The 24,197-nt window shown below is 43.3% G+C and overlaps 1 protein-coding gene across 3 annotated transcripts in view; it reads left to right on the top strand.

Annotated features, from left to right (window-relative positions):
- Positions 1 to 24,197, top strand: part of DPP6 (dipeptidyl peptidase like 6) — an 863,093-nt gene that overhangs the window by 78,533 nt on the left and 760,363 nt on the right. Inside the window, exon 1 of one of the 3 annotated variants that reach the window (XM_030550078.1) lies at positions 22,298 to 22,786. The exons of 1 other annotated variant lie outside the window; for it this stretch is intronic. In XM_030550078.1, coding sequence (XP_030405938.1) covers positions 22,736 to 22,786 — 51 coding nt within the window. In that variant the 5' untranslated portion in view covers positions 22,298 to 22,735. Of the gene's footprint in view, positions 1 to 22,297; positions 22,787 to 24,197 lie in introns of those variants that run through there. One more of the 3 variants, XM_030550079.1, reaches the window with a different exon arrangement.

A 24,197-nucleotide genomic window follows, 5' to 3' on the forward strand; every position in this document is an offset into this window, starting at 1 on the left:
GCAAATTTCGTGTCCCCCATCAGCAAGCTGTTCTTATCCCCCTTCTCATTGAACAATGATGAAGACCTGAGAGATAACTGATCTTAAACGTCTTATTGCTCTAGGACTGTATTTTGCTCTGCCCCCCACATGGATCACAGGCCATTGTAACTTTATGGGGATGGGGGATTTAGACATGTGGGATAAAGGAGAAAAAATTGTTGTGGTACTTTGATTGTTTTAAATGGATGTTTGAAGCTGCTTAAGGTTTGGAAATGCAAATATATCAGGGGAGCTGGAGTAATGGGTTGAGTGCAAGCCAAGTTGTCAAAGGATCATAATGTAATTTCTCACAAGACTGCCATTAATCACATAGCTGTGCAATTTATCATATTGATGTATGGTATATCATAAATCATAGTGATATATCTAATCTCAAGAGAGGATGGTTAAATTAAAGGAGGGGTACTAGGGGTCAGGGTTATTCATATGTTCTTTGGCAAGTCCTTTATGTATAATGATGATGCAACCCTGTGGTGGAGGGGTCGTGTTTTGCCGTGTTTGTACTGCGTACAACACCCAACTCAATAGGTACAGGAGGATCCTGATGCGGTCTCTGAGCATTACTATAATACCAGTAATACTGTGAATACTAATACAGTCACTTTTAAGCATTTAAATTTAAGATGATTCTCTGAATGTGGCTCTGGCCTGCCAAGCATCCCAGGGGATCGGCCGAGAATGGAGATGAGTCCCAAAGCCTTTTCCGTGGGGAGCACGCAGCCCTTGATGAGGCAATATGGGGGGATTTCCATAAAGGGATTCTCTCAAATTCCCTTCCTCCTGAGACCCTTACCATGTTGTTGTGTTCCCCTGCCCTTCTGCCCCACCTTCTGGAGGGGATGATCTGGGCCAGTGGATATAAGTATAAGCAGTACCATGAAGTGGTGAGTAAATCCCTCATGTGCCCCTCACAATGCACCTAATTCATGACTTAGAACCTCTCCTTTGTTCCATGCTGTGGACAAAAGTCCACTAGGGGCCAGGCTGAGACACTCAAATTCATTTCACTTGCACATAAGCTTGGCTTTGAATACATTGTATTGCCCTACTCCGCAAGCTACTGTAGTTCTCTGCTTTTACTTTTGAAAAACAGTGGCTGTAGTATTGAAATGAATTCACAGGCATTATTATACAGAGAGGAAAATGAATTTCTCTTGCATTCCATCATATTTGCTCTCATCTAATTTATTCACTACACATATGCATTAATCCACAAAGAAGCTGGAGTCAGCTGAAAACAGAATGGAGGCAGCATTTGTTGGATATGCAAGATATAAAGCATTCTAAGAACGATGTTGTGAGGGAAAGAGTGCAGAAGTGGGTAGCAGTAACCTCTGCCCTAAAAAGATGCTTTTCACACTGAGGGGGGGATGGTTGTAATGTCTGAACAATAGCTTTTCATTACAGCTGGCTAAAGAACACATTCATTCCTCTTGCCAAAAAATGCCCCCATAAAATCCTATAAGGTTAAATTTTATATTTTTGTAGACATTTAAGAGGAAATGTGTAATGACTGTAATTTTCAAATCCTGCTCTCAGATGGGAGCAGTATGAATGGAAGTGCAAACCAGATTTGATCCAGTATTGTATCCTCATTTCAGAAATTATTATTTCACTTTTTTCTCTTAAAACATTTAAACAATTTAAGTTCATGGGGGAGGAGGAGAAAAGTTTTTGCATTTGTGTGAGATTGAATGGGAGACGGGCAAAAAAAAAGTCTTGTATTTTACTCAGATTATTTTTTTTTAATTTAACTGTAGGTGGAAAAAGTTTATTTTTCCATTTTTGTTTTTTTGCTTACAAATATCCCACTTAGCTAATTTTTTCCATATGTTTTGTAAACCAGCTATAATCTGATTCACAAAATAAATTATCCTAAGTCTAACTAGCAAAATGTAGAGGGGCTTGTGATGGGGTGTACCCGACATTTGCTGCTCCCTGCTGGAGGCCCTGCCGCCTTGGCGTACCCACTCCAAGAGGGTGCCCTGCTGGAAGGGAAGAACATCAAGTTCAGACCTCCAGGGACTGCCTAGAGAGGCCTCCCATGATCAACTACAGGCAGAACCAGTCTGAGTCAGTCTTCTGGCAGCCAGAAGGGCCAGGAACAGGCAGAGGCCAATCAGAGCCCCGCAGACCACATAAAAAGGGCTGGCTGCTTTTAGTAGGGTCCATTGTTGGGTGAAGCCAGACAGTGAAGGATGGCTTTCCCAGCCCTAACCCAAGTAAGCTGCCCCGGTCAGGGCTCTAACCTTGGCAGCATTTGCTTTGGATCTCTGTGGAGGACTAATATTTATGTTTTGGACTTCAATGTCCAGGTGGCTATTTTGAGTTCAGCATTAATTTGTGTTCTGTAAAAGCCGAGGTGAGCCTGCTTCATGGGGAAATTGGCTCAGGCGAGCCCTTGACAGGGTCTTGTTCTCATTTACACTCAGTTATATTTATATTCACTTTAATACCCCTTTCCACTACTAGAACAGGGCTTTATTGTAAATGAGTATCAGGCCCATGTAGTACAATGCAGTTCTGAGCGCAGAATATATTAATAGTGTATATTGAATTCTAAATTCAAGTAGGGTTTGAGGTTAACAGTCTTGCCAACCTAAAAAAAATCAAAACTCATTAGTCATACCCCTGTCAAGAGATCAAAAATAATGACTCAGACCCTAAAAAGCCTGGATTGTCCCCCAAAATTACAAAATGTAGACCACAAAATCATGTTTTCTAGTCTGTGTTTTGACTTTTTAGCCCTCCTCTATTCCTCTGCCAATGTTTGAGAGAGAATTTGAGATTGAAAAATCAAACTTTAATTCACAAACAAAATGCTTACCTTTCCCTGACTGTTCAGATGGACACTCTGCTTACCCTCTCCTTCACCACTATGACAGGGGAACTGCCATCCATTTTCTGTTACTGTCTTGACTCAGTAACAACACCTCTCTGCCTCCTGCTGCTACCTGGGTCCCAGCAGCACCACTCCCTTGACTACCCACTCCCCTGCCTCCTGCTGCCCTGAGACCCCCTCTCCGCTGTAGGGCTCAGCGACAGGCCAGGTCTCTGTCCTCAGTCCTGAGGCTTTCCCACATCTCTCCCCAGTCTTGAAAATCAAGGGATTGGAGGAGGTTTTCATGCCATCACAACCATTCCTCCTGCAGGCATCAAAATCCTGTGACTCACAAACTGATTGTGAGAATAAGCAACACCGTCTTCCCCTGGCTGCTCAGAGGGGACTCCCCTGATCTGCCATGACCACCAGGCTGGAGGAGCTGCCATTCAATCCCTCCATCTTTTATCCTATCGCTATCCTCCTACCCCCTGCAACCTATTCCTCTACACTCCTAAATCTGTCTCCTCTCCCTGCAGGACATCCTCATTCTCCCCATCAGCCTTTCACAGTGTCAGTGATGTCTCCTCTCATCCCCTGAACCATAAAGAGGCAGCCTGTGGGCACAAGCTTCAATCCATTGAAACAGTGGAAGGTGATAAGCCAGCTTTATTAACGTCAGCCTCACTTCCATAGACAGACAGGCTACAGGGAGAAGGTGCCTATCTTGTTGGTTTCAGACCCATTGACAGTACTTGGAGATGGTGGCCATTTTAAATAAGTGAAATTATTCACTTGTAAAAATATTGCTCAGTCATGCAGGAGTGAAATCAGGAAGGCCAAATCACACTTGGAGTTGCAGCTAGCAAGGGATGTTAAGAGTAACAAGAAGGGTTTCTTCAGGTATGTTAGCAACAAGAAGAAGTTCAGGGAAAGTGTGGGGCCCTTACTGAATGAGGGAGACAACCTAGTGACAGAGGATGTGGAAAAAGCTCATGTACTCGATGCTTTTTTTGCCTCTGTCTTCACAAACAAGGTCAGCTCCCAGACTGCTGCACTGGGCAGCACAGTATGGGGAGAAGGTGACCAGCCCTCTGTGGAGAAAGAAGGGGTTCAGGGCTATTTTAAAAAGCTAGACGAGCACAAGTCCATGTGGCCGGATGCACTGTTAAAGGGTGCTAAAGGAGTTGGCGGATGTGATTGCGGAGCCATTGGCCATTATCTTTGAAAACTCATGGTGATCTGGGGAGGTCCCAGATGACTGGAAAAAGGCTAATGTAGGGCCCATATTTAGAAAAGAGAAGAAGGAGGATCTGGGGAACTACAGGCCAGTCAGCCTCACCTCAGTCCCTGGAAAAAATAATGGAGCAGGTCCTCAAGGAATCACTTTCCTCTCCTTGAAGTGCTTCAAAATTGATCAGGAACAGTCAGCATGGGTTCACCAAGGGCAAGTCATGCTTGACTAACCTAATTGCATAACTGGCTCTGTGGAGAGGGGTAAACAGTGGACGTGTTATTCCTTGACTTTAGCAAAGCTTTTGATACGGTCTCCCACAGTATTCTTGCTGGCAAGTTAAAGAAGTTTGGGCTGGATGAACGGACTATAAGGTGGATAGAAAGCTGGCTAGATCACTGGTCTCAATGGGTAGTGATCAATGGCTCCATGTCTAGTTGGCAGCTGGTATCAAGTGGAGTGCCCAAGGTTCGGTCCTGGGGCCGGTTTTGTTCAATATCTTCATTAATGATCTGGAAGATGGCATGGATTGCACCCTCAGCAAGTTTGCAGATGACACTAAACTTGGAGGAGTGGTAGATATGCTGGAGGGTAGGGATAGGATACAGAGGGACCAAGACAAATTAGAGGATTGGGCCAAAAGAAATCTGATGAGGTTCAACAAGGACACCTGCAGAGTCCTGCACTTAGGACAGAAGAATCCCATGCACTACTACAGACTAGGGACTGAGTGGCTAGGCAGCAGTTCTGCAGAAAAGGATCTAGGGGTTACAGTGGACGAGAAGCTGTGTATGAGTCAACAGTGTGCCCTTGTTGCCAAGATGGCTAACACATTTTGGGCTGTATAAGTAGGAGCATTGCCAGCAAATTGAGGGACGTGATCATTCTCCTCTATTCAGCATTGGTGAGGCCTCACCTGAAGTACTGTGTCCAGTTTTGGGCCCCACACTACAAGAAGGATGTGGAAAAATTGGAAAGAGTCCAGCGGAGGGCAACAAAAATGTTTAGGGGACTGGAGCACATGATTTATGAGGAGAGGCTGAGGGAACTGGGATTGTTTAATCTGCAGAAGCAAAGAATGAAGGGGTGGATTTAATAGTTGCTTTCAACTACCTGAAAGGGGGTTCCAAAGAGGATGGATCTAGACTGTTCTCTGTGGTACCTGATGACAGAACAAGGAATAATGATCTCAAGTTGCAGTGGGGGAGGATTAGGTTGGATATTAGGAAAAACTTTTTCACTAGGAGGGTGGTGAAGCACTGGAATCTAGCAATAGCCTGAGTTTTCAAATGTATTTCCTTTCTTTTTGTTTTTAATAAAATTTACGTTTTTTTAAAAAACAGTATTGGTTGTTGTGTCCTAAAAGGTTTGTGCATGTTGTTTAATTAGCTGGTAGCAACAGCTGATTTCCTTTGTTTTCTTTCTCAGCTCTTCCCGGGGGGATTGAAAGAGCTTGAGGAAGGAATTCCCAAGTATGCCTTCCTGGATTCTCAAAGGGGTTTTTACACTTGGTGTGGTGGCATCATCTATCAATCCAAGGTCAGAGAAAAGCTGTAACCTTGGGAGTTTAATACAAGCCTGGAGTGGCCGGTATTAATTTTTAGAATCCTTGCAGGCCCCCACCTTCTGCACTCAAAGTACCAGAGTGGGGAATCAGCCTTGACAACATTTTGTATCTGTTGCTAATTTATTCTAGAAACCAGCTATTCTACTTCTACATTTTGTATGACTTTAAAAAAAATGATAATTTAGGTTAGTTCACTTTGTACAGTTATTCTTAAGAGGAAATCGCTTTCCTGGTGTAAGTATGCAACTGCTATTTACATAAGTCACTTTTTAGTCTTGTTTGTGAGGGATTAGGACCTGATTTTTCAGTTGTCCGTGGAACTTCAACTGAAGTCAATTGGAGCTCAGAGTGCTCAGCACTCAAGAAATCAGACCCTTAGTGTAGGATTGGTCAAAAAATATTTGTCAAACTGTTTTTCAATGAAAAATTGGGGGGTTGACTGGCTTAAATGTTTCATTAAAAGTGTATGCTTTCCACAGGAAAAATTTGGCTTGTTTAATGAAAAAATCAAAATTTTTTTTGGTGAAAACTGAAATAGTTCAATTTAGAAATGTAACCAAGATGCTTCATGGCAGTTGTAGTTCATTTGCTTCATGTTTCCATTCTCTTCTGTAGTCCAAGCTCTCCTGTCAGACTACATCTCCCATAGTGCACCCTGGCCACAGACTCTTATGACAAGCCATCTCCCCTCTCTTACAGGAAAGATTGTGGTACATCATGGAAAATGTAATCTAATCAAGGGGACAGGCCTATAGAGGAGAATGCAAACATGAGGTACCCAAACTGTGACTACTAGGAGACAAAGTGACTGCATTTACAAATCAAAATATTTCTACAAAAGACTTGTAGATGAAAATTAATGTTTTATTTTTGTCGAAATTTTCTGGGGGGAGGGAACAGTTCTTGACTAGCTCCACCCTTACACCCTGTTCTAAATACTTAATAAATTCTAAATTATATCAATTTTGCATGCTGGAATTTAATAAATGTGGGTTTGTTTTTCAGATATGATAGAAGAAAATGAAGGTGCTTTGCTTTGGCTGAGTTAATTTAGATGCACTGTGTAATTAGAATTATGAGCCTGGCAGGCTGTGGTGTTAACTGTTTATAGTTGATGTAGTAATGCAGTTAAGTTACATTTACATGTTTGTCGCTATATTGTCACACACAAACTTATACAAGCAACCAATGTCCAAAACATCCCATGATTCCTACTCTTTTCAGCAAAACAATTTGAACAAATTAGACTGGAAATCCAAAACAAACTAATGCCGACAAAACCCACAGAACTAACAAAGCACATCCAAACCCCACACCATTCAATCAGTCTGCTTTTCATTACATCCCAGTCCCTGTTCATCATTTATCTGTTGTTAGTGTAATTTGAATGCTCTTCAGGCCAGTGATTTTGGCCCTGATTCTGAGCTCCGGGCAGCTTGGGGCAAAAGTGACTGTGCAACATCTTTGTCACCTGTTGGATTCTGGGAATGGCCACAGCCAATTTAGTCCTTGGCATAAATTACAGCAGCTCAAAGGCTGCTCTGTGCCAGTGGTTCTCAGCCAGGGGTACATATACTCCTGGGATATGCAGAGGTCTTCCAGGGGGAACTCACCTCATCTAGATCAGTGTTTCTCAACGCGGGGGTAGGGTGTCGCAGGATGGGTTTAGGTGGGTTGCAAGTGCAGAGCTGGCGTTAGGGCAGTGCCTGGGGCCCCACAAAGCTAGGTTATATGCTTCAGCCCCAGGTATCAGAGCTCAGGCTTTAGCTCCTCCACCCAGGGCTCCAGCTTCAGACAGTGCTCACCAGTGAAAAACAGACTCAAGTATCGCACTGAAATGGAAGTACAATATTTATATTCCAATCGATATATTTTATAATTCTATGGCAAAAATGAGAAAGTCAGCAATTTTTCAGTAATCGTGTACTGAGAGATTTTTGTATTTTTAGAGTCTGATTTTGTAAGCACGTAGTTTTAAGTGAGATGAAACTTGGAGGATGTAAGACATAGGCTTCTGAAAGGAGTACAGTAGTCTGGAAAGGTTGAGAACCACTGCTCTATGCTGTGCTTGCCTGCCCACAGCCTCAATGGGCTGTACGGGAAATTGAGAATAGCCAGAGCATAGCCATGCCCAGGGCTGGCTCCAGGCACCAGCCCAGCAAGCAGGTGCTTGGGGCAGTCACGGGAAAGGGGCGGCACGTCTGGCTCTTTGGTAGCTGGTCCCTCACTCCCTCTTGGAGTGAAGGACGTGTCGCCAAATTGCTGCCGAAGATTGAAGTGGCAGCAGTAGAGCTATCGTGATTGCGACTTTTTTTTTTTCTTCTTGGGGTGGCAAAAACCCTGGAGCCAGCCCCAGCCATGTCCCCTTTCCCTCCATGGATCCCTGACATGCTCCCTTTATATTAAGGGAGGGGTAGGTTGGGCCTTTGTGAATCTACACTGCCCAGAAGTCTTTGTGTTGGGGAATTCCCAGATTAAGCTAGTTCTCTTTCTGCTATCATAGAATATCAAGGTTGGAAGGGACCTCAGGAGGTCATCTAGTCTAACCCCCTGCTCAAAGCAGGGCTAATCCCCAGACAGATTTTTACCCCGGTTCCCTAAATGGCCCCCTCAAGGATTGAACTCACAACCTTGGGTTTAGCAGGCCAATGCGCAAACCATTGAGCTATCCCTCCACCCCAGAAGAGTAACATAAAGCAGGAGGAGCAGGGCTCAGAATACGTGTCTGTAAAACACCTAGACAAGGGGTAGCATGAGTAATACATTAATGAATTAGAGAGAGAGAGTCTCTTTGTAGATCCTGTTAGATATGTGAAGAGCCAAGTTAGATCATGGTGTATCTGTTTAAATGGCTAATTTAAACAAGAGTCACAGCTAGTTCCAGCTCACTTCACACAGGTGAGTAATGTCAGGGAATTTGCCAGATATCATTGCAGTCAATGGAACTTCTTGCATGAGAAAGGGAAGCAGGATTTGATTCATAGTTTGGAATCCATATCTCTTTCATATGCATCCATACCTCTTTATGAGATAATAGCACTTCCCTCCCTCACAGAGACCTCTGTGAGGATAAATACATTAAAGACTATGGGGTACTTGGACACTAACATGATCGGGGCCATCCAAGAACCTAGATGTATAGAAAGAGGATCACGATAACCCATATGTTGTCTGATGGGACCACCTAGAGGGTTAGAAATCTTTTATAAAATTTGTTCTCTGCTGTAGTCATACTCAACTCTTTACCCATATTGAAATGATTGTGCCCAGATATCACTTCCACTGCATTTAGAAAGTAAAGGAAGAAAATGTAATTATGTATAAGTCCAAAAGATGCATGCAGGATTAACCCTCATTCTCTGAGCCCAAAACTGGAAGGCATAATGCCTAATCCTTCATCTAATCTTGTTAAAACTTCCATTGATTTCCTTGGGAACAGCACTGGGCCATAATTGTCACACTGCACAGAATCTGAACCTTCCCGAGGAGATCAGATCTTAATGCATACCTCCCAAAAGTATGTGGGTGTTCAGAGCCAGGGATTTAAGTTTGCATCCATCTCTAACTGACATTAGATAAAGAAATATTCTGCTTTTATTTGTATTATAGAACAGAGGCTAGGGCCCTATAGGCACTGGGCACTGTAAAAAACATGGTAAAAGACAATCCCTGACTCAGAGTTTACAGTTTACTGGAAATAAAGGATCAAGAGATGGAGGAGATGCAGAGAGGTAAAGTGATTTGCCCAAAATCTCGTAGCAGGTTAATGTTAGAGCAGTGAATAGGACCTAGGTCTCGCAGTTCCATGCCAGGACACTGTCCCTGGATCATGCTAGTGCTGATCTTCTCCCTTTGAAGTTAACGGAAGTTTTGCCATTAAATTCCATGGGATGGAAGTAGGCAGTACTGTACTAGGTCCATGTAGGTAGACTGCATCTCTAGTGTTCCAAAACTTGGAGTTGCACTGATTTCAATGGCACTTAAAATTGAAGAAAAAAATTGTAGATAAGGGGGAAACAAGAGACAGTCCAGCAGCAAAATGATTTAGCATTGTACACAAAGGTGTAAAGAGAATTTAAAATTCTTTAGTTCAAAATGCATTAACTAGCTTTATGTCAGCTTGGACATGTATACAAATGTAATACAATTCAGTTTAGTTTTATTTTATTGAAACATTTTTGTCAGGTGCAGAGTGTTTCTGGCTGATTTAGATAATTAACAGTGATGATTTAATTATCCACATAACAAAAAAAATCTAGAATGTTTTTGTCAAAACACAGGCCTGACCTGATTTGAAATTAGAATGGTCTAAATGTAAGGCAGACACTAGGTCTTCTAGGATAGAGAGTCTTGACTAAAAACTAATGGGAATTGGCAAGCATTAAATTATCTTCCTGAAAATGCCTATATAATTTCATTAATGAAATCATTTTGTTTTTGTGATCCTGAGTATATTTATACATCTAAGGCTACAGTGTTCAAGTGATGATATTTTTCAGCTTATACCAAGATCAACACATCAGATGTGCCACAAGCCATGTAACTAGCATATGTATTAAAATAAGTCTTCTTGCATGGGGTCAAATCCGCTACTGATATAAACTCAGTTCCAGGTTACTCAGTTGAGTGGTACCGCTTTACTAGCAGGTAATTTGTTCCACAGTGTTATCGTATATTTAAAGTTAAGTTTTAGGGCTAGATTTTGTACCATATAATTAAATGACAAAACACTTCAGCAGAGCCAGAGCATTTGGCATAGTCGTCGCAATATGTTAGATTCTCCATCAATTTTTGTCAAGCTAGTAATGGTAGAAGTGTTTTGTTTCTAACTTGTCAGGAATTGCTGCCATGATTGAACATTTGAGTGAAAAGGGACTTCAGTGTGTTTCGCTTTTCCAACATAGTTGTCATCAGATAATTTCAACTGTCAGACCAGTACTGGAATTGAAATATTTTAACATAGAACATTTGCTATAACAAACTTTCCCATGTTTAAAATAAAATATTTTAATATTTTATTTCAATTACTAATAAAAATGCTAATAATTGTATTTTTAGCATGTTATATTTTGAATATAGTGAATATTTTCATGTTGTTCATTGTGTTTAATAATTTTGATTTTTCTGAAGGCCTCTATCTAGACCAGGAGAAGACATCTGATAATAAATTAAAGGTTCTTTAATTTAGCAGACAAAGGCATAACAACATCCATTGGCTGGCAGTTGAAATTAGCAAAGTTAAAACTGGAAATAAAATGCACCTTTTTTAAAAGTAAGAGTACTTAACTGTTGGAACAGATTGCCAAAAGATATGGCTAACTTCCATTATTTGGAGTCTTATGAGTCAAGACTGGATGTCTTTCTAAAGAATATACTGATCAACCACAAGTTGCTGGACTAGGTGCATGAATCACTGGCTGAAATGCTGTGATCTGTGTTATGCAGGAGGTCAGACTAGATGATCATAATGGCCCCTTCTGTATTTAAAATCTATTAATCTATCAGCAAAAATTGTATGTGAGCTTCCATATGTTATGGAAACTCAGTGATCTGGCTTCCACGGCAGAGCCAGAGGAAAATGTTAACTAAGGACTGGTCTACACTAGAAAATTGTCATCTTAACCACGTTGCTCAGGGATATGAAAAATTCAAACCTCTGAGTTGCGTAGTTAAGCCGACCTAATCTCAAGTGTAGAAGCACTAGGTCGATGGAAGAATTCTTCTGTCGACCAAGCTACTGCCTCTTGGGGAGGTGGATGGGAGAACCCTTCCTGTCAGAGTACGTAGTGTCTACACTGACCTGCTACAGTGTCATGGCTGTAGCAGTTCAAGTGTAGACAAGCCCCAAGATTATCAAGTATTTTCAACAGCAAGCTACTCAAAAGGTGATTATTTTTAGATTAGTGTTTTTCTGTATCCCTTCCAATCCCCCACTCCCCGCACCCTGCAATGGATCCTGACTCCCAAGAGTCCTAGAGCCATCCTAGAGGTCTCAAATGTTTATATAAAGGGGACCATATTTTCAAACAGAAATGATTTCATAGACACTTCTTCTCCCATTCATCATCACATCACGGATCTGTGGCAGCTTCAGCAAGTTCATGCATGGAAGTGTTACATTTTGAAAATATTCCATATTTTTTTTAGTTTTTCTTGGAGTTTAGCAGCTGGAAACATGGAGAAAAAATCAGCACTATGTGAGCATAACCCACATGTTTGTACTACAACACTTGATATTATTTTGTTTGAGTCTAAAGAGGGTAGAAAAGCAATGGAGAGGAAACATGGATTTTTGTTGAATTCTCTTTGCTTCTGCACTTGTAGAGAGCGAGGCAAGGCACTTAGTTTGAAGGGCTCAGGAGCTTCTAGAGGAGGATGTGTGTGGTAGTTGCTGGTCATGCTCAATATCTGTCTCTGAAGCCGTGCACAGGGCTTCCATTAAGGGCAAAGAGTCTAGCCGGTTCCACGCATCCGCCATCTAAGAGCTGGGTCAATTGACGCTCAGTGGGGGAAAGGTTATATATTAGGGGAGGGTATTTTTTTGCGCATTTCATTTCTTTTTATTGAGAATAGAAATCTAATTACAGGAAGCTTTAACCCAGCCTGCCCCCACATCCGAGTGATGTGGCATCCCTCTGAGGTCCTAGCCTCTCCAATCCATCTCCCCCTCTATGCCATATTACACAAGACATATTACATATTTATATAAATATAGCACCCACATACAATCCAGCATTGGGTGGAGAAGAGGCTGACATCCTTGGGAGGCCAAGTAGGGAGCAGGGGCTGTGCCCTGGCAGATAATACCACAGATGGGGAGGTAGTCCCAGCTGGTGCAGTTGGAGACAGCCCTTTGGACTTGGTGTTTGAGCAACATAGGACCAAGGTCTGTTTGCTATGAGAGCAGTATCCCACAGCCTGTGCTATTTTGGATCCAGACTGTGGATTCCTTGTCTCACGAGAAGCTGAGGACATGCAGACTATTGATACCAGGACTGGAATTGCTGCTAGCTGTGAGGATCTTCAGGCTGCTTTTGCTGAGGAGATTGAGGAGTCTGGAGGGAAACTTTGGAGCTGCCATTCTTCTCTGACTTTGAAGAATCTGGGTGACACACACTGTCAAGGAGTTTGGGGGAGACAAGGCCCTGCACCCCCGACTTCCTTCGATTCACCATGACTCTCAGCCAGCCAGTAAAACAGGTTTATTTAGATGACAGGAACACAGTTCAAGACAAGTTTTGCAGGTACAGACAACAGGACCATCTTGGGGGCCAGGAGAGGCCAGAGCCTCCTCTCCCTTTTTCTCTTTCCCTGGCCAGGGGGTCACCTGATCTCTTTGTTCTTCAACACGTTCATTTGGCACCTTTGCAGGAGAGGGGCCCAGGCCATCAGTTGCCAGGAGACAGGATGTCAGCTATTCTCTGTGTAGACCCTTGCACACACCTGCCCGCTAGGGTTCTGCAACAATTGCACACCCTTATCCCACCACCTAGATACTTAAGAAATGCATAGGGGAAACTGAGGCACCCACACAGTATTCAGAGAAAACATTAAGAACATTCCCAGTTCGTCACACATGTGCACTGCACTTTTGATGCCACACTGCAGAGACTGAGAAGTCATCTCTGTAAGAAGATTGGAGTGGAGGGGCAGGGGGTACTTATGTAACAGCAACAAAGTGAGGAAATCTGTGTGGGGAACACCAAGTGAATTAGTGGGTAATAGTTGTTTAAGAAAAAGTTTTCAAATGCTGGTTACAGGCAGAGGATTGTGTGTGTGTGTGTGTGTGTGTGTGTGTGTGTGTGTGTGTGTGTGTGTGTGAGAGAGAGAGACTCCTTAGAGGTTCTCATTTTCGCTCTCTCTCGGTGTTTAACTCTGTGTAATACTTTTCTTTTAAAGTCCTGGAAAGACTGAGCTCTGGAATGTGCTTTAGCAGAGAAGTAGGCAGAGGTACAGGAAAAAATGGAGTGCGTTGTAGTTCTACATAATGTGACCTCAGCACCCCGCAATCCATGGCAAGAGCAGATCACAGCAAGTGCTTCATAGGGCACAGCGTGAGAACCTCATTCCTAATCTGTTTTTGTGGGAGTTCTGTTATTTACTAACTTCAATCATATCTGAACTGCAGTCACCTCCATTCCAATCTCAAAAGCTGTGCACAAAGTGCTTTTTCAACCTTCTTTGTACCTTCTCCTGCAAACCAAAACTGATGTGATGGGCAAAGGTTTATATTTCAAACAGGTGCTAAGTAAGAGATGTGGGTGAAGTCTCTCAAACAATTTCAGATCCCATCTAGCAATTTCTTTATTGTCTAAAACCCAGACATCAAAGCACAAGTATGTACGTTTAGTGGTTGAATAGAGTCAATAAGCGAAACTTAAAGGCTTTCAGGCTCCACACAGATTTTCAAGAACTTTGAAGAATGAGAAATACATTGTCCGGTTACTCCCTTAAGGAAGTACTTCCTCAAACAGACCATCAGTGTTAACATCAGTAACCCCTTTTCCAGTGCATTAACTTTTCAGCTCTTATACAGTAAATTTTTGTAGCATTTTAGGTATCTAACTAATGCCTGTCATTGAATGAAATAGCTTCTGTATTTTTTGGAAAGCACATTTTAATAAAGCTGGAGTTATGAGAAATGAAGGGAGAGGCTAAAGAAAAGGAAAGAGGTGGAGAATGAGGGGAAGGAGTAACTGAATGCTAACAATATTGCAGCTAATATGCCTATAACTTGGTGTGATAGGATACAATAAGATAAAATAATCAACATTCAGAAGATCAGTTTTTCTAAGACATATTGCCATTGAAAATTCAAAATTGTTGACATAGTAGTATCTGGGTTAATACAGGTTTTTTATATTCTAACTGTGATGGATATCCCACTGTGCAGTAGCCGCTGGCGAATGTTGACTGCTTAATAGCAATCACTGTACAAATCCATTCTAGTATTCTTGAGGCAGCAGGGAGTCCCAGATGTCAATGAAATACTTTTATTTAACAATTATATCAACATGATGGACTAAACCGGATTACCTGTCTGATTCAGGAAACATTTAAACCTAGTCTGTCTGCATGTCTCCTTCTACTCTACACCTTACCTCTGAATTTCCTGTTACAAGTTCTTCTTGCCCTCTAATTTCCTGTTAGATACATGTGGTGTCCACAAGATGGCACTGTACTGCATCAGCCAAAACTGTGAAGAGGTCCCGGTGGGGCTTTTTATTGTACATTTTAGATATGGGTCTATGCTACAAGATTTTGGCACAAATCCTGAACTATCAAGGATTAGGGGTATTTGGATCTAGGATTGTTTTGTGTTTTGATATGGCCTCTTACAAACTTAGGGGCAAGCAGCAAAATTCAGAACTGGATTAGATCTTTGATTCTAAAACCTTCTAAACAGTGAGGGTGTTCCAATCCATGGCTTTGGCTCGGGTACAGTTCTAATTCATACCAAATTGATTTTACAGATGTGATGACTCTTTCATTCTTTGACTAAACAGAGTGCTAGAGTCTATGGCTTCTAATGCAGCAGAACCTTGGAGTTAGGAACACGTCAGGAATGGAGCTTGTTCGTAACTCTGAAATGTTCATAACTCTGAACAAAATGTTATGGTTCTTTCAAATGTTTACAACTGAACATTGACATAATACAGCTTTGAAACTTTACTATGCAGAACAAAAATGGTGCTGTCCCTTTCTTTTTTGAGTAGCTTACGTTTAACACAGTACTGTACTGTATTTACTTTTTCTTTTTCTCTTTGCTGCTGCCTGATTGCGTGTGTCCGGTTCCAAATGAGGCGTGTGGTTCACTGGTCAGTTCATAACTCAGATGTTCATAACTCTGAGGTTCTACTGTACTGTTATTTCACTTCGTGCCTCTAATGCATTGTGATCCCTTATCAAAACTCTGGATTTTTTTATGTATCAGTCTTGCTATCTACTAGCCAGTTCCTAAGGGATCTTACCATCCTCTGCAGTGGGGTCTCTGCAACTTGCTAATTAATTGGCTAAGTTTAGGTCACTGTTAGGATTAACAGAGCTATAGAAAATACTTATCAATGATAGTGTTATACATCAGTTTGCAGGAAATTCTACTTGTTTCTCCGTGATGGATAAGCAATTTTGTTTTCCTATGAAAACTGTGTGAGAATACTATGGTATAGTTCCCCTAGGATATCAATCCCATACCCATTGCAATCAGTGGTGAAACTCTCTTTGACTTCAACAGAAGCAGGTTGGGGTTGTAGATGAGTAGCCTGAAAACCATTTTAGCCAAGCCATGCTACAAATTGACCCACATTGGTGAGGGAAAGCATGCTAGTTACAATAGTGTGTATATACATCGTTGTAGCAGCTACTAGCTATCCATTGTGGCCAGGGTCCAATACTAATGTCCTGTTCAAGGTCTCCATTATTTCCTTGTAGTGTGGATTGATTTAAATCACCAACTTCAATCAACTTTTCCATTTGTATTTCAATTATTTTCTAAAGAAAGGTGCATTCTCATTGGTTGATATAACCATTAAAACATATGAAGGCTTTATTTGGTTGTAAATCAGCAGTAGATTCGGTACATCCTTTTGCTACTTGGAAGAGTACACTATAACTATATACATTTATTTAAACAATCATAATGCATAAGATTTTCAGATTCTTATTGTTTGTACATTTTAGTATGTTAGAAAATGTGGAGTGAGATATTTCTTATTTACTAGATAATTTAACTTTTTGCTCATGATTTGTGTCTACCTGCATTAGGATAGTAACTGGAATTTAATGGAACACAATACAGCATATTCAATTCATTTTTATTAAACAAAACAATCTTAAATGTTTAGGACACATAAACCTCTAATCATAATGTTTCACCTTTACAATTAAATTATAATAAGTTTAGGCCTTAACATATTTTGTATGAAATTAAGATTTCATTTTAAACAGGTTTATTGTTAAAGAAAAACTTGTAACAAATAACAAAATAAAATGGATTTTTTTTCAAAAGTATCATTGGTGTTTATCCTCCCTGATATGCAGTATTACTCCCAACTATTTCCAGCATCTGACATCTGCGTGTTGTATTACTGATCACAATTCTCCCTAATATGGTAAACCAATTGTAAGGCAGATTCTACTAATAACCTGAAGCACGCAAGCTCTTAATGGTGGTTCCCCCTTCCTCCCCACAGTGTTATTTCTGTTATCAAAATACGATCATGTTTCCAGATGGTGTTACAACCAAATAATAGATGTTAATAGAATCACCATTGGGATGGAAAAACTTGGTGGTGTTTTGGATTTCACAAAACTTTTAAAACTATCTTTTAAATTTTTGTTTTTTGTTAAATGTTTTCACATTTCACAAAATATGGTCCCCTTTGTCAAAGTGAGAGCTCTCCCTCTAGGGGGTTGGGGCTCAACAGCTGCACCCTGGGGCATGTTCAGACCACCTTCCCAGATGAAAAGGATAAAACCCAGAGGTCATGTGGTAGAACACTGTGACCTAGAGCCAGGCCTGCTGGCATGTAACGGGCAGGCTGAATTCAGGGAAGGAAATGGAGAACCTTCAACTTCTCCTTGACTGCTGGGCAGAGAGCTTAGGGGAGTGCAGCCCTGCAGGGAGCAGGCTAGAAGCAAGTTTTTTGGAGGAAAGCTTCAGTAGAAAGGAGCAGAAAGATTCTCCCTAACTTGCAAGCAGAGGGCCTGTGGAGTGAGACCTGCAGGTAGTAGGCTACTGCAAGAGACCCTTGGGTAAGGGAAAAGGAAATCGTTTATATGTGACACTTACATTAAACTTTTATTTGGGAGAAAATAAAGAGTTATCTTTAAGCATGGGACTGAAATCCTGATGCTCTTGGGATTGGTTTTTAAATACACTGACTGGTGAGTTGGCCCACTTTCTTATCCTTAACACACACACACACACACACACACACACACACACACACACACACACACACACACACACACACACACACACACACGACAAATGAAAGTCTCTGCTATGCAAACAATATTCTGTTTGAAATTAAGTCTTGAAATTAGTACTTGTGATCTCTGTTGCTTTCCAGCCTCAACTGTATTCACTGGGTTTGTATTTGATAAAACATGTTCTCCCATCCCTGTTCATCGCAGGTTTAAACAGAATATTCGTGAACAGGAAATAGTTCTTGTGATCTCTGTTGCTTTCCAGATAGTCCTCCCCATCATAATGAAACCCACACTGAGCTGAATATTTATGGTACAAGTGAGAAAAGTACTGTTTCTCAAACTGACCCATAAAAACAATGACATACAGGGTGCTATATTTGTTACCATGATAGTAGCTGAAGTTTGGAGAAATACTCTTGTTCAGGTTTATATATAAATCCTTCTGAATGTAGGATTCTCCCATTGAGAAGTGTCTTTGCCTGTAATGGGTAAATCTTCCAAAGTGCTCAGCAGCCAGTGGCTCCCTTTGAAATCTGGCAATTAAGGCCTGATTCTAGTAACACTTTCACTTATGTAAGGGAGTGAGTCCACTGAAGTATATAGTTAACACCAGTGAAAGTGAAATTGCAATGGGCTCCTCCACAAGGAACAATAAGAGCCATACCAGTTCTGAAAGCTTACCTCTGACCCTATATAATGGTTTATATAGCATTGGCATTAACTGTGTAGTTGGGAAGTGACAAAAGCTGCTATGATGAAGGCATTTTTTGTGCACACATTTTAACTTACTTTGTGGAAATCCTTTGGCTCCCACCATTTGGTCCTAAACCCAAAACAGCCACCGCTGCCAATGGCCACTGCAGCAAATGTTCCACCCTTTATAAGTCAAGACGTCCTGGACAATTTTTTTGACCTATTACAAGTGTGTACTAACAACATAAACTTAACAAAATTGGAAGTGAAAAATAGCAGGTCATTTTCATGCAGCTCCCAGCTACCTACCTTGTCATGCCTGAGTTATGAAAGTCAATTCCTGCTCCAATAGAACTAAGCATCACTTGGAGCTATGTAAAATTTGCCTTACAGTGACATTTGAATAGATAGATGCATCCTCAGCCAGTGTCAGGAAAGACAGTAGCCTGAATCTTGGCAACCTCTTGGAACATGATGGATATATGTGAAGGCATAAGAAAGTGTTCATCAGTAAAGAATATTCCAAAATCTCCTGGAAGATGATACGGGTGACTATCTCTCAAGTCAAGAGTTTTACTTACCTCTTCAAATTCACTTAATAGCCTCCTGGCTCTGTGTAAGGCACTATGATGGCCAATTACAAAAAATTGCTCATGTCTTTCTGTGGGGGAAGCAGACATTGTTTTGCAAACTATGGGTCATAAACCTTTGGTGATAGTTTGTTGACTCAGTTTTGAAGCCATCCTATCCAACCTAAGAGAGGGTTGGAGAGGAAGTCATGGAGCAGAACTTGCCACAAAGACAGAAATTTCAGTTTTGTAAAGGATTTTTTCTTTTCCCAATGTACCCACTCTCATTTTGTTTTGTACAGCATTGGAAAATATATATACTGTAATGATATTGGAGCATGAGTAGTGTCTGTTGCCATATCACTTGGAGTTGATAACTCTGATGGGGTAGGATCCATGGCCAATGTGGAAAAGCAACAGTGCAGTAGCGCTAGCCAAATGGAGCAGGAGTGTCTGTGCTGAAGGTGGAGGGGGAGAAACCTGAATGGTATCAGAAGTGAAACCAAGCATTTTGCCAGCAACCTCAACTTCAAACTAGACTCTCTTTTAATCAAAGCAATTGCTACAGCAATGCCAAAGACACATAAATTAGACCTTAAATAAGAGTAAGCAGACAAAACCAATATGCTGCATTATGAGAGATTGGGGGCGGGGGAAGACTGCTGTCAGAGTTAGTAAGTGATTCTGTTGGTATATAAAATCATTCAGGAGGCAAATGGAAACTACCTATGATGAAGCATGTATCAAAACTCTGTCTTCATACATAATTAAAACATCTGAAGATAAATCACTCAGATGAAATAAACAAAGCCTGATAAAAATGAAGTAAAGAAAGCAGGAGGCAATATTTTGGGGAGCCCAGTGAAGACCTTCCAGTCAAAATGAACAACATACATTAGCTGTAAGCACCCAACACACAAAGGCAACTGAACAGACAAAATCAACAAAGCAGGGGTGAGATGTTTGTAAATCTTCCTATATGAGCAGGGCAGACAGGCAGGTTTAGCTCTAGCACCATGTGCAGTTCCCAACCATAAGAAAATAATCCAGGTGCCACCAGGCCCTTCTTTTTGGAGAGTTATCCTCTAAAGCAGTTAGGCTTCTGACAGTGTTACAGAATAATTTGATTTTTGCATGTGTCTGTTTCTCTGAGCACTCTGAAATGTGGGAATCCTAAATCATAGGAGAAAGGCTTCTATCTGAGCCTCTTTCAACCAACAGTTCAGTTGGTGGATACTCACTTGTTAACTAGTTTGGTAGCTGAAAGAAACAAAGCAGTTTGTAACTCACACTAGGAGATTGTGGTTTTGCTCTTCCTCTCCTGGCTGGTCCACATAAGAAGTTAAAGAGTTTGCTACAGCTGCCAGTTAGGAGCCTTAGTTTTTGAGCTCAAGCGTGTGCTTTTAATGGTAAAGGTCCAGAGTACAAACCTTTTTGCAAAGTGAGTTACAGACAGAGGTTAAAGTAAAGGGGAAATATAGAGTCATGCAGCTCCTCCTCTGTTAAAAGAAGGAGTTTTACCTCCTGTGCCTGGCATGAATAGCAATAACCCCCTCCCTTACCACCACAATGCTGCTGCTGCTTCTTCCTCCAGTCATTTTTAACCACTGGTTCATAGAATATCAGAGTTGGAGGGGACCTCAGGAGGTCATCTAGTCCAACTCCCTGCTCAAAGCAGGACCAATCCTGACAGATTTTTGCCCCAGATCCCTAAATGGCCCCCTCAAGAATTGAACTCACAACCCTGGGTTTAGTAGGCCAATGCTCAAACCATTGAGCTATTCCCCCCTCACCCCCTTTTTTTCAGGGTCTTTACCTTCTCCTTTGATTTCATGCATTCTGTTACTCCTGCAGTCAATATTTCTGTCAGCACCAGAAGGAGCAGCAGAGCCCTGAAAAGTGAAATTGATGGCATCCTATTCAGTTCCATTTTGCTCCTCCTAAACAGACTACTTCGCTGAGTAGTTGTATCAGTTTCATTTTGCTGCTTTTCCTGACAGCACCACTGAACAAAGTACACAGGTAGGAGGGAGGGAGAGCAGGAGCTGTTCTTCAACAGGGAATTTTTAAAATGTTAGCTAGTTCAGGAATGTGTAGAGCCTGATCCAAATGCAACCATATGGTCACGGGTGGTGGCTGGCGAATGGAGAGCTGATACATGTTTCAGAAGCAGGACACGGTACCTTTAAAAAGTATGACCTACTCTCATCCCCTAAAAGTAACATTTGAGCAGGTCAGCTAGTGAGCCCCCAGCTTGATTCTAGCGCCCTCCTCTGGTCTAGTGAGCAGCAGAAACGGCTAGATCCAGCTTTCCTCCATTTGAGAAAGTAGTGATAGCGTGAGGCCCCTGGCCACGTTAAAGAGGAAAATGAAAAAGTGAAGCGAGACTGGTGGGTGGACCAAGGAGTAACAGCAAGAGAATGGCACGTTTGGCATTATGAAATATAGACAGTATCTGCTCCTCTCTTTGCATTTCCCAAATTGCATCCTCTCTAAATCCCACTCTTGCTGCCTACATAAGGGCAAAACCTCACACAATACATTGCTCCTGAGCCTTGACATTTTTGGAAAGCCTTTTAGATGATCATCCCAACATTTCTCTGATGCAGCGTTAAGCAGCCTCAGGTTTTATGCTAATAGGATTGCACGGAATTTTCTGCTGTTGTATCTCATCCAAATTGCCTGTTCTCAATAGCGTTGAAAAAGACATTATGGGGTTTGTTTTACTTTATTAATAAAGGAGGCATAAAAACATACCACCCCACTACACCTTTAGGAGTCATCGCCCCTGTGCACATGCGGTTCCTTTGCCCTGCCACAAGCACCTGTGGAAGAAAACTGCAGCAGGAGGGTCATCGCCTTAGAGTGAGTGGACTGTAACAATCCTGCTCAGTGAGCCCAGGAGCAAAGCGGGGTTTGAATACCCGAGGAGGAAGGGTAGGGGAGAGGAGTGGGTGCACAGAGGCAGGCACGAGCCTGCTGAACGGAGGACACGGGGCTTGGGCAGAGCCGCGGCAGCCAGAGGGGTGTGGCTGACGAGGGCGGCTGGGCTTGGGGGGTGCAGGCCACGCACCGGCCCCCAGGGCCGCTGGCTCCCTGCAGGGGGAGGACGCTAGGCTGCAGCAGGCGGGATGGGGCTGCAGTCCGCGGTGCTGGAGGAGGCGGGACAGGGTGGCCCAGCAGAGCGGCGTCTAGGCAGGAGGAGGGGCGGGGTGCAGCGGGGCAGGCTACAGGAGTGTAACCATGGCAACGCGCCGTGCGTCCCCCGACCCCCCCGTGAGGCCAGGCTTTACAGCCCCACCCCGTGGGCAGCCGCCGGGCGGGTCCACTTCCTGCCTAGCCGCGGCCGGGGAAGAGTTAACGCCGGGGAGGGGCGGTTCCTGTTTGTGCTGAAGCCGTGCGCGCCCCCCCACGAGAGGGGCGGGATGATGCTCCGCCTCCCCCCGCAGCTGGGGCTGAATGTGCTGGACCTTGATGCAAGTGGCGCTTCCTCCCTTCCCCGCTGCGAGCCGCCTGCCCGCGGACCCCGCCGCCCCCAGTACCAGTCAGCTCCGGCTCCCGAGACAGATCACACACCGGCTACTCACAATAGCCGCCTGCTGCGTGCGTGCGGGGATGGGGCTGGGGCTGGTGCGTGGCTCTGTTTACCCGGGAGCTCTCGCAGGACAGGAGCTGAAGCTGCTGGGTGTTGACTGAGGATCCCTTCCCCTACGGTTCTTGTTTTTCCTTTGCAAAGGGGGAACAATTATCAATCATCTTCTCCACCCCCTCCCAAGAGCCCCCGCACGGGCACGCTGGCTCTTGGCTAAAGTGCTGGGGCCGCTGGATTAAGTAACTCCGGGAGAGCCGCTCGCACTCACTCACGCAGAGCGAACATGAAGGAAAAGCCAATGATCAAAACCGCTAAAATGCAAGGAAACATGATGGTAAGTGGCTGCTGCAGCCTCCAACGTCTGTAAGTAACTGTGAGGCTCGTTCCTCGGGCTTGGTACTGGGCTCACCCCCCCCCCCTTAGTGGAAACATGTTGGGTGCCCCTGGCCGGCCCCCACACCCCCACTGTCGCTTTGCTCGGAGATCCCTCCTCTGAGGCTCGGTTGATGGTGAATCGTGGCTGTGGAGTGCCCCTTTCCCAGCAGGGTTTTGCCTCGGCAGAGGCTCCCCGTGTGTCCGGCTCCTCTTTCCTGCCATTGTTACGCTGTGTGCCAGGGAGAGGGGAATTGATTTGAACCTGCGGGTTTGGAGGGAGCCCCCCAACGCAGGCGACTGCTCTGCTGCCTCTGCACTTTGCTGGGAGCTGCTGATGTTGTTGCCCGGACTCTTGTGGAGAGAGAGAGAATCAGGGACAGGCTGGATGCGTGGTAGCAAGAACCTCGCTCCCCACAATGTCGGGGGAAGGGGGTGAAGTGGTTTGGGGGGAGCTGACGAGCAGAAGTAGATCGCTGCACAGACAACTTTGATAACTTGAGGGCCGCAGTGAGGTCTTCCCTCTTCCTGTTCTGCTTCCTGCGTGACTGTAGCGGTTGTCTTGATCGATGTATGTTTTTGTTTCTCCGCACATCCACCCCTAGATGCCTTCTCGTTCAGCCAAAGGGGATGGGGGGGAAACCCCCGCCAAAGGCGGATGATCTCCCGGAGGAGGTGCCGGTTGCCATCTTGTGCTGCTAGAGAGATGTTTGTCTATTTTGTCTGCTGTCTTGAGCCGCTTTAGGTGTTTGGGTTTCTGCTTTGCTGGGGTAATTTCCCCCCTCCCCGCCCCTTGCTTGCATGAGCTGATACTCGCCGAGCTGCAGGGATGGGGTAGTGAAAGTGGATTGCAGCTGTGTCGTGGCGGTCTTTGTGCTGAGAAAGGGATGCCGTGAAACGTGATGTCTTTATAGAGGACTCGGCTTCCAAAAACAGCTTATTGTAAATAACCCTGAAGCCTGTTAAAGACACCTGTTGATGCATTAAAAAAATGCAGACGTGTGAGATTTGTATTCCGCGTGCCCGCCTCTTAGGGATATGCTCACATTTAGTGTAACGAAGGCAGCACGCGTTTTCCCCTATCCTGAAACGTGTAAGAAACAGCCAAGGTGTTCTAAATCCCGCGGTAAAATAACTCCTTTTCTATACTACTAGGGCAATCATGTTGCTTTTTCTAGCATTAGTTTTAACAGGAAGATGCAGTGCGATGTGATCTGTGAATTCAAGTAAGGGAACTGAACAGGAACTTCTGCAAACATTTCCCCCTGGAATATTAGTTAAATGTGATTGCCGCATATTCTTTTTTTTTATCATGCCTGTAAAAATACTTGGTGCTGGGGTTCTCTAGCACATGGGAATCTGTTTTGTTTTTT

This window comes from Gopherus evgoodei, chromosome 2 (genome assembly GCF_007399415.2).
Source record: "Gopherus evgoodei ecotype Sinaloan lineage chromosome 2, rGopEvg1_v1.p, whole genome shotgun sequence".
NCBI classification, from domain to species: Eukaryota; Metazoa; Chordata; order Testudines; family Testudinidae; genus Gopherus; species Gopherus evgoodei.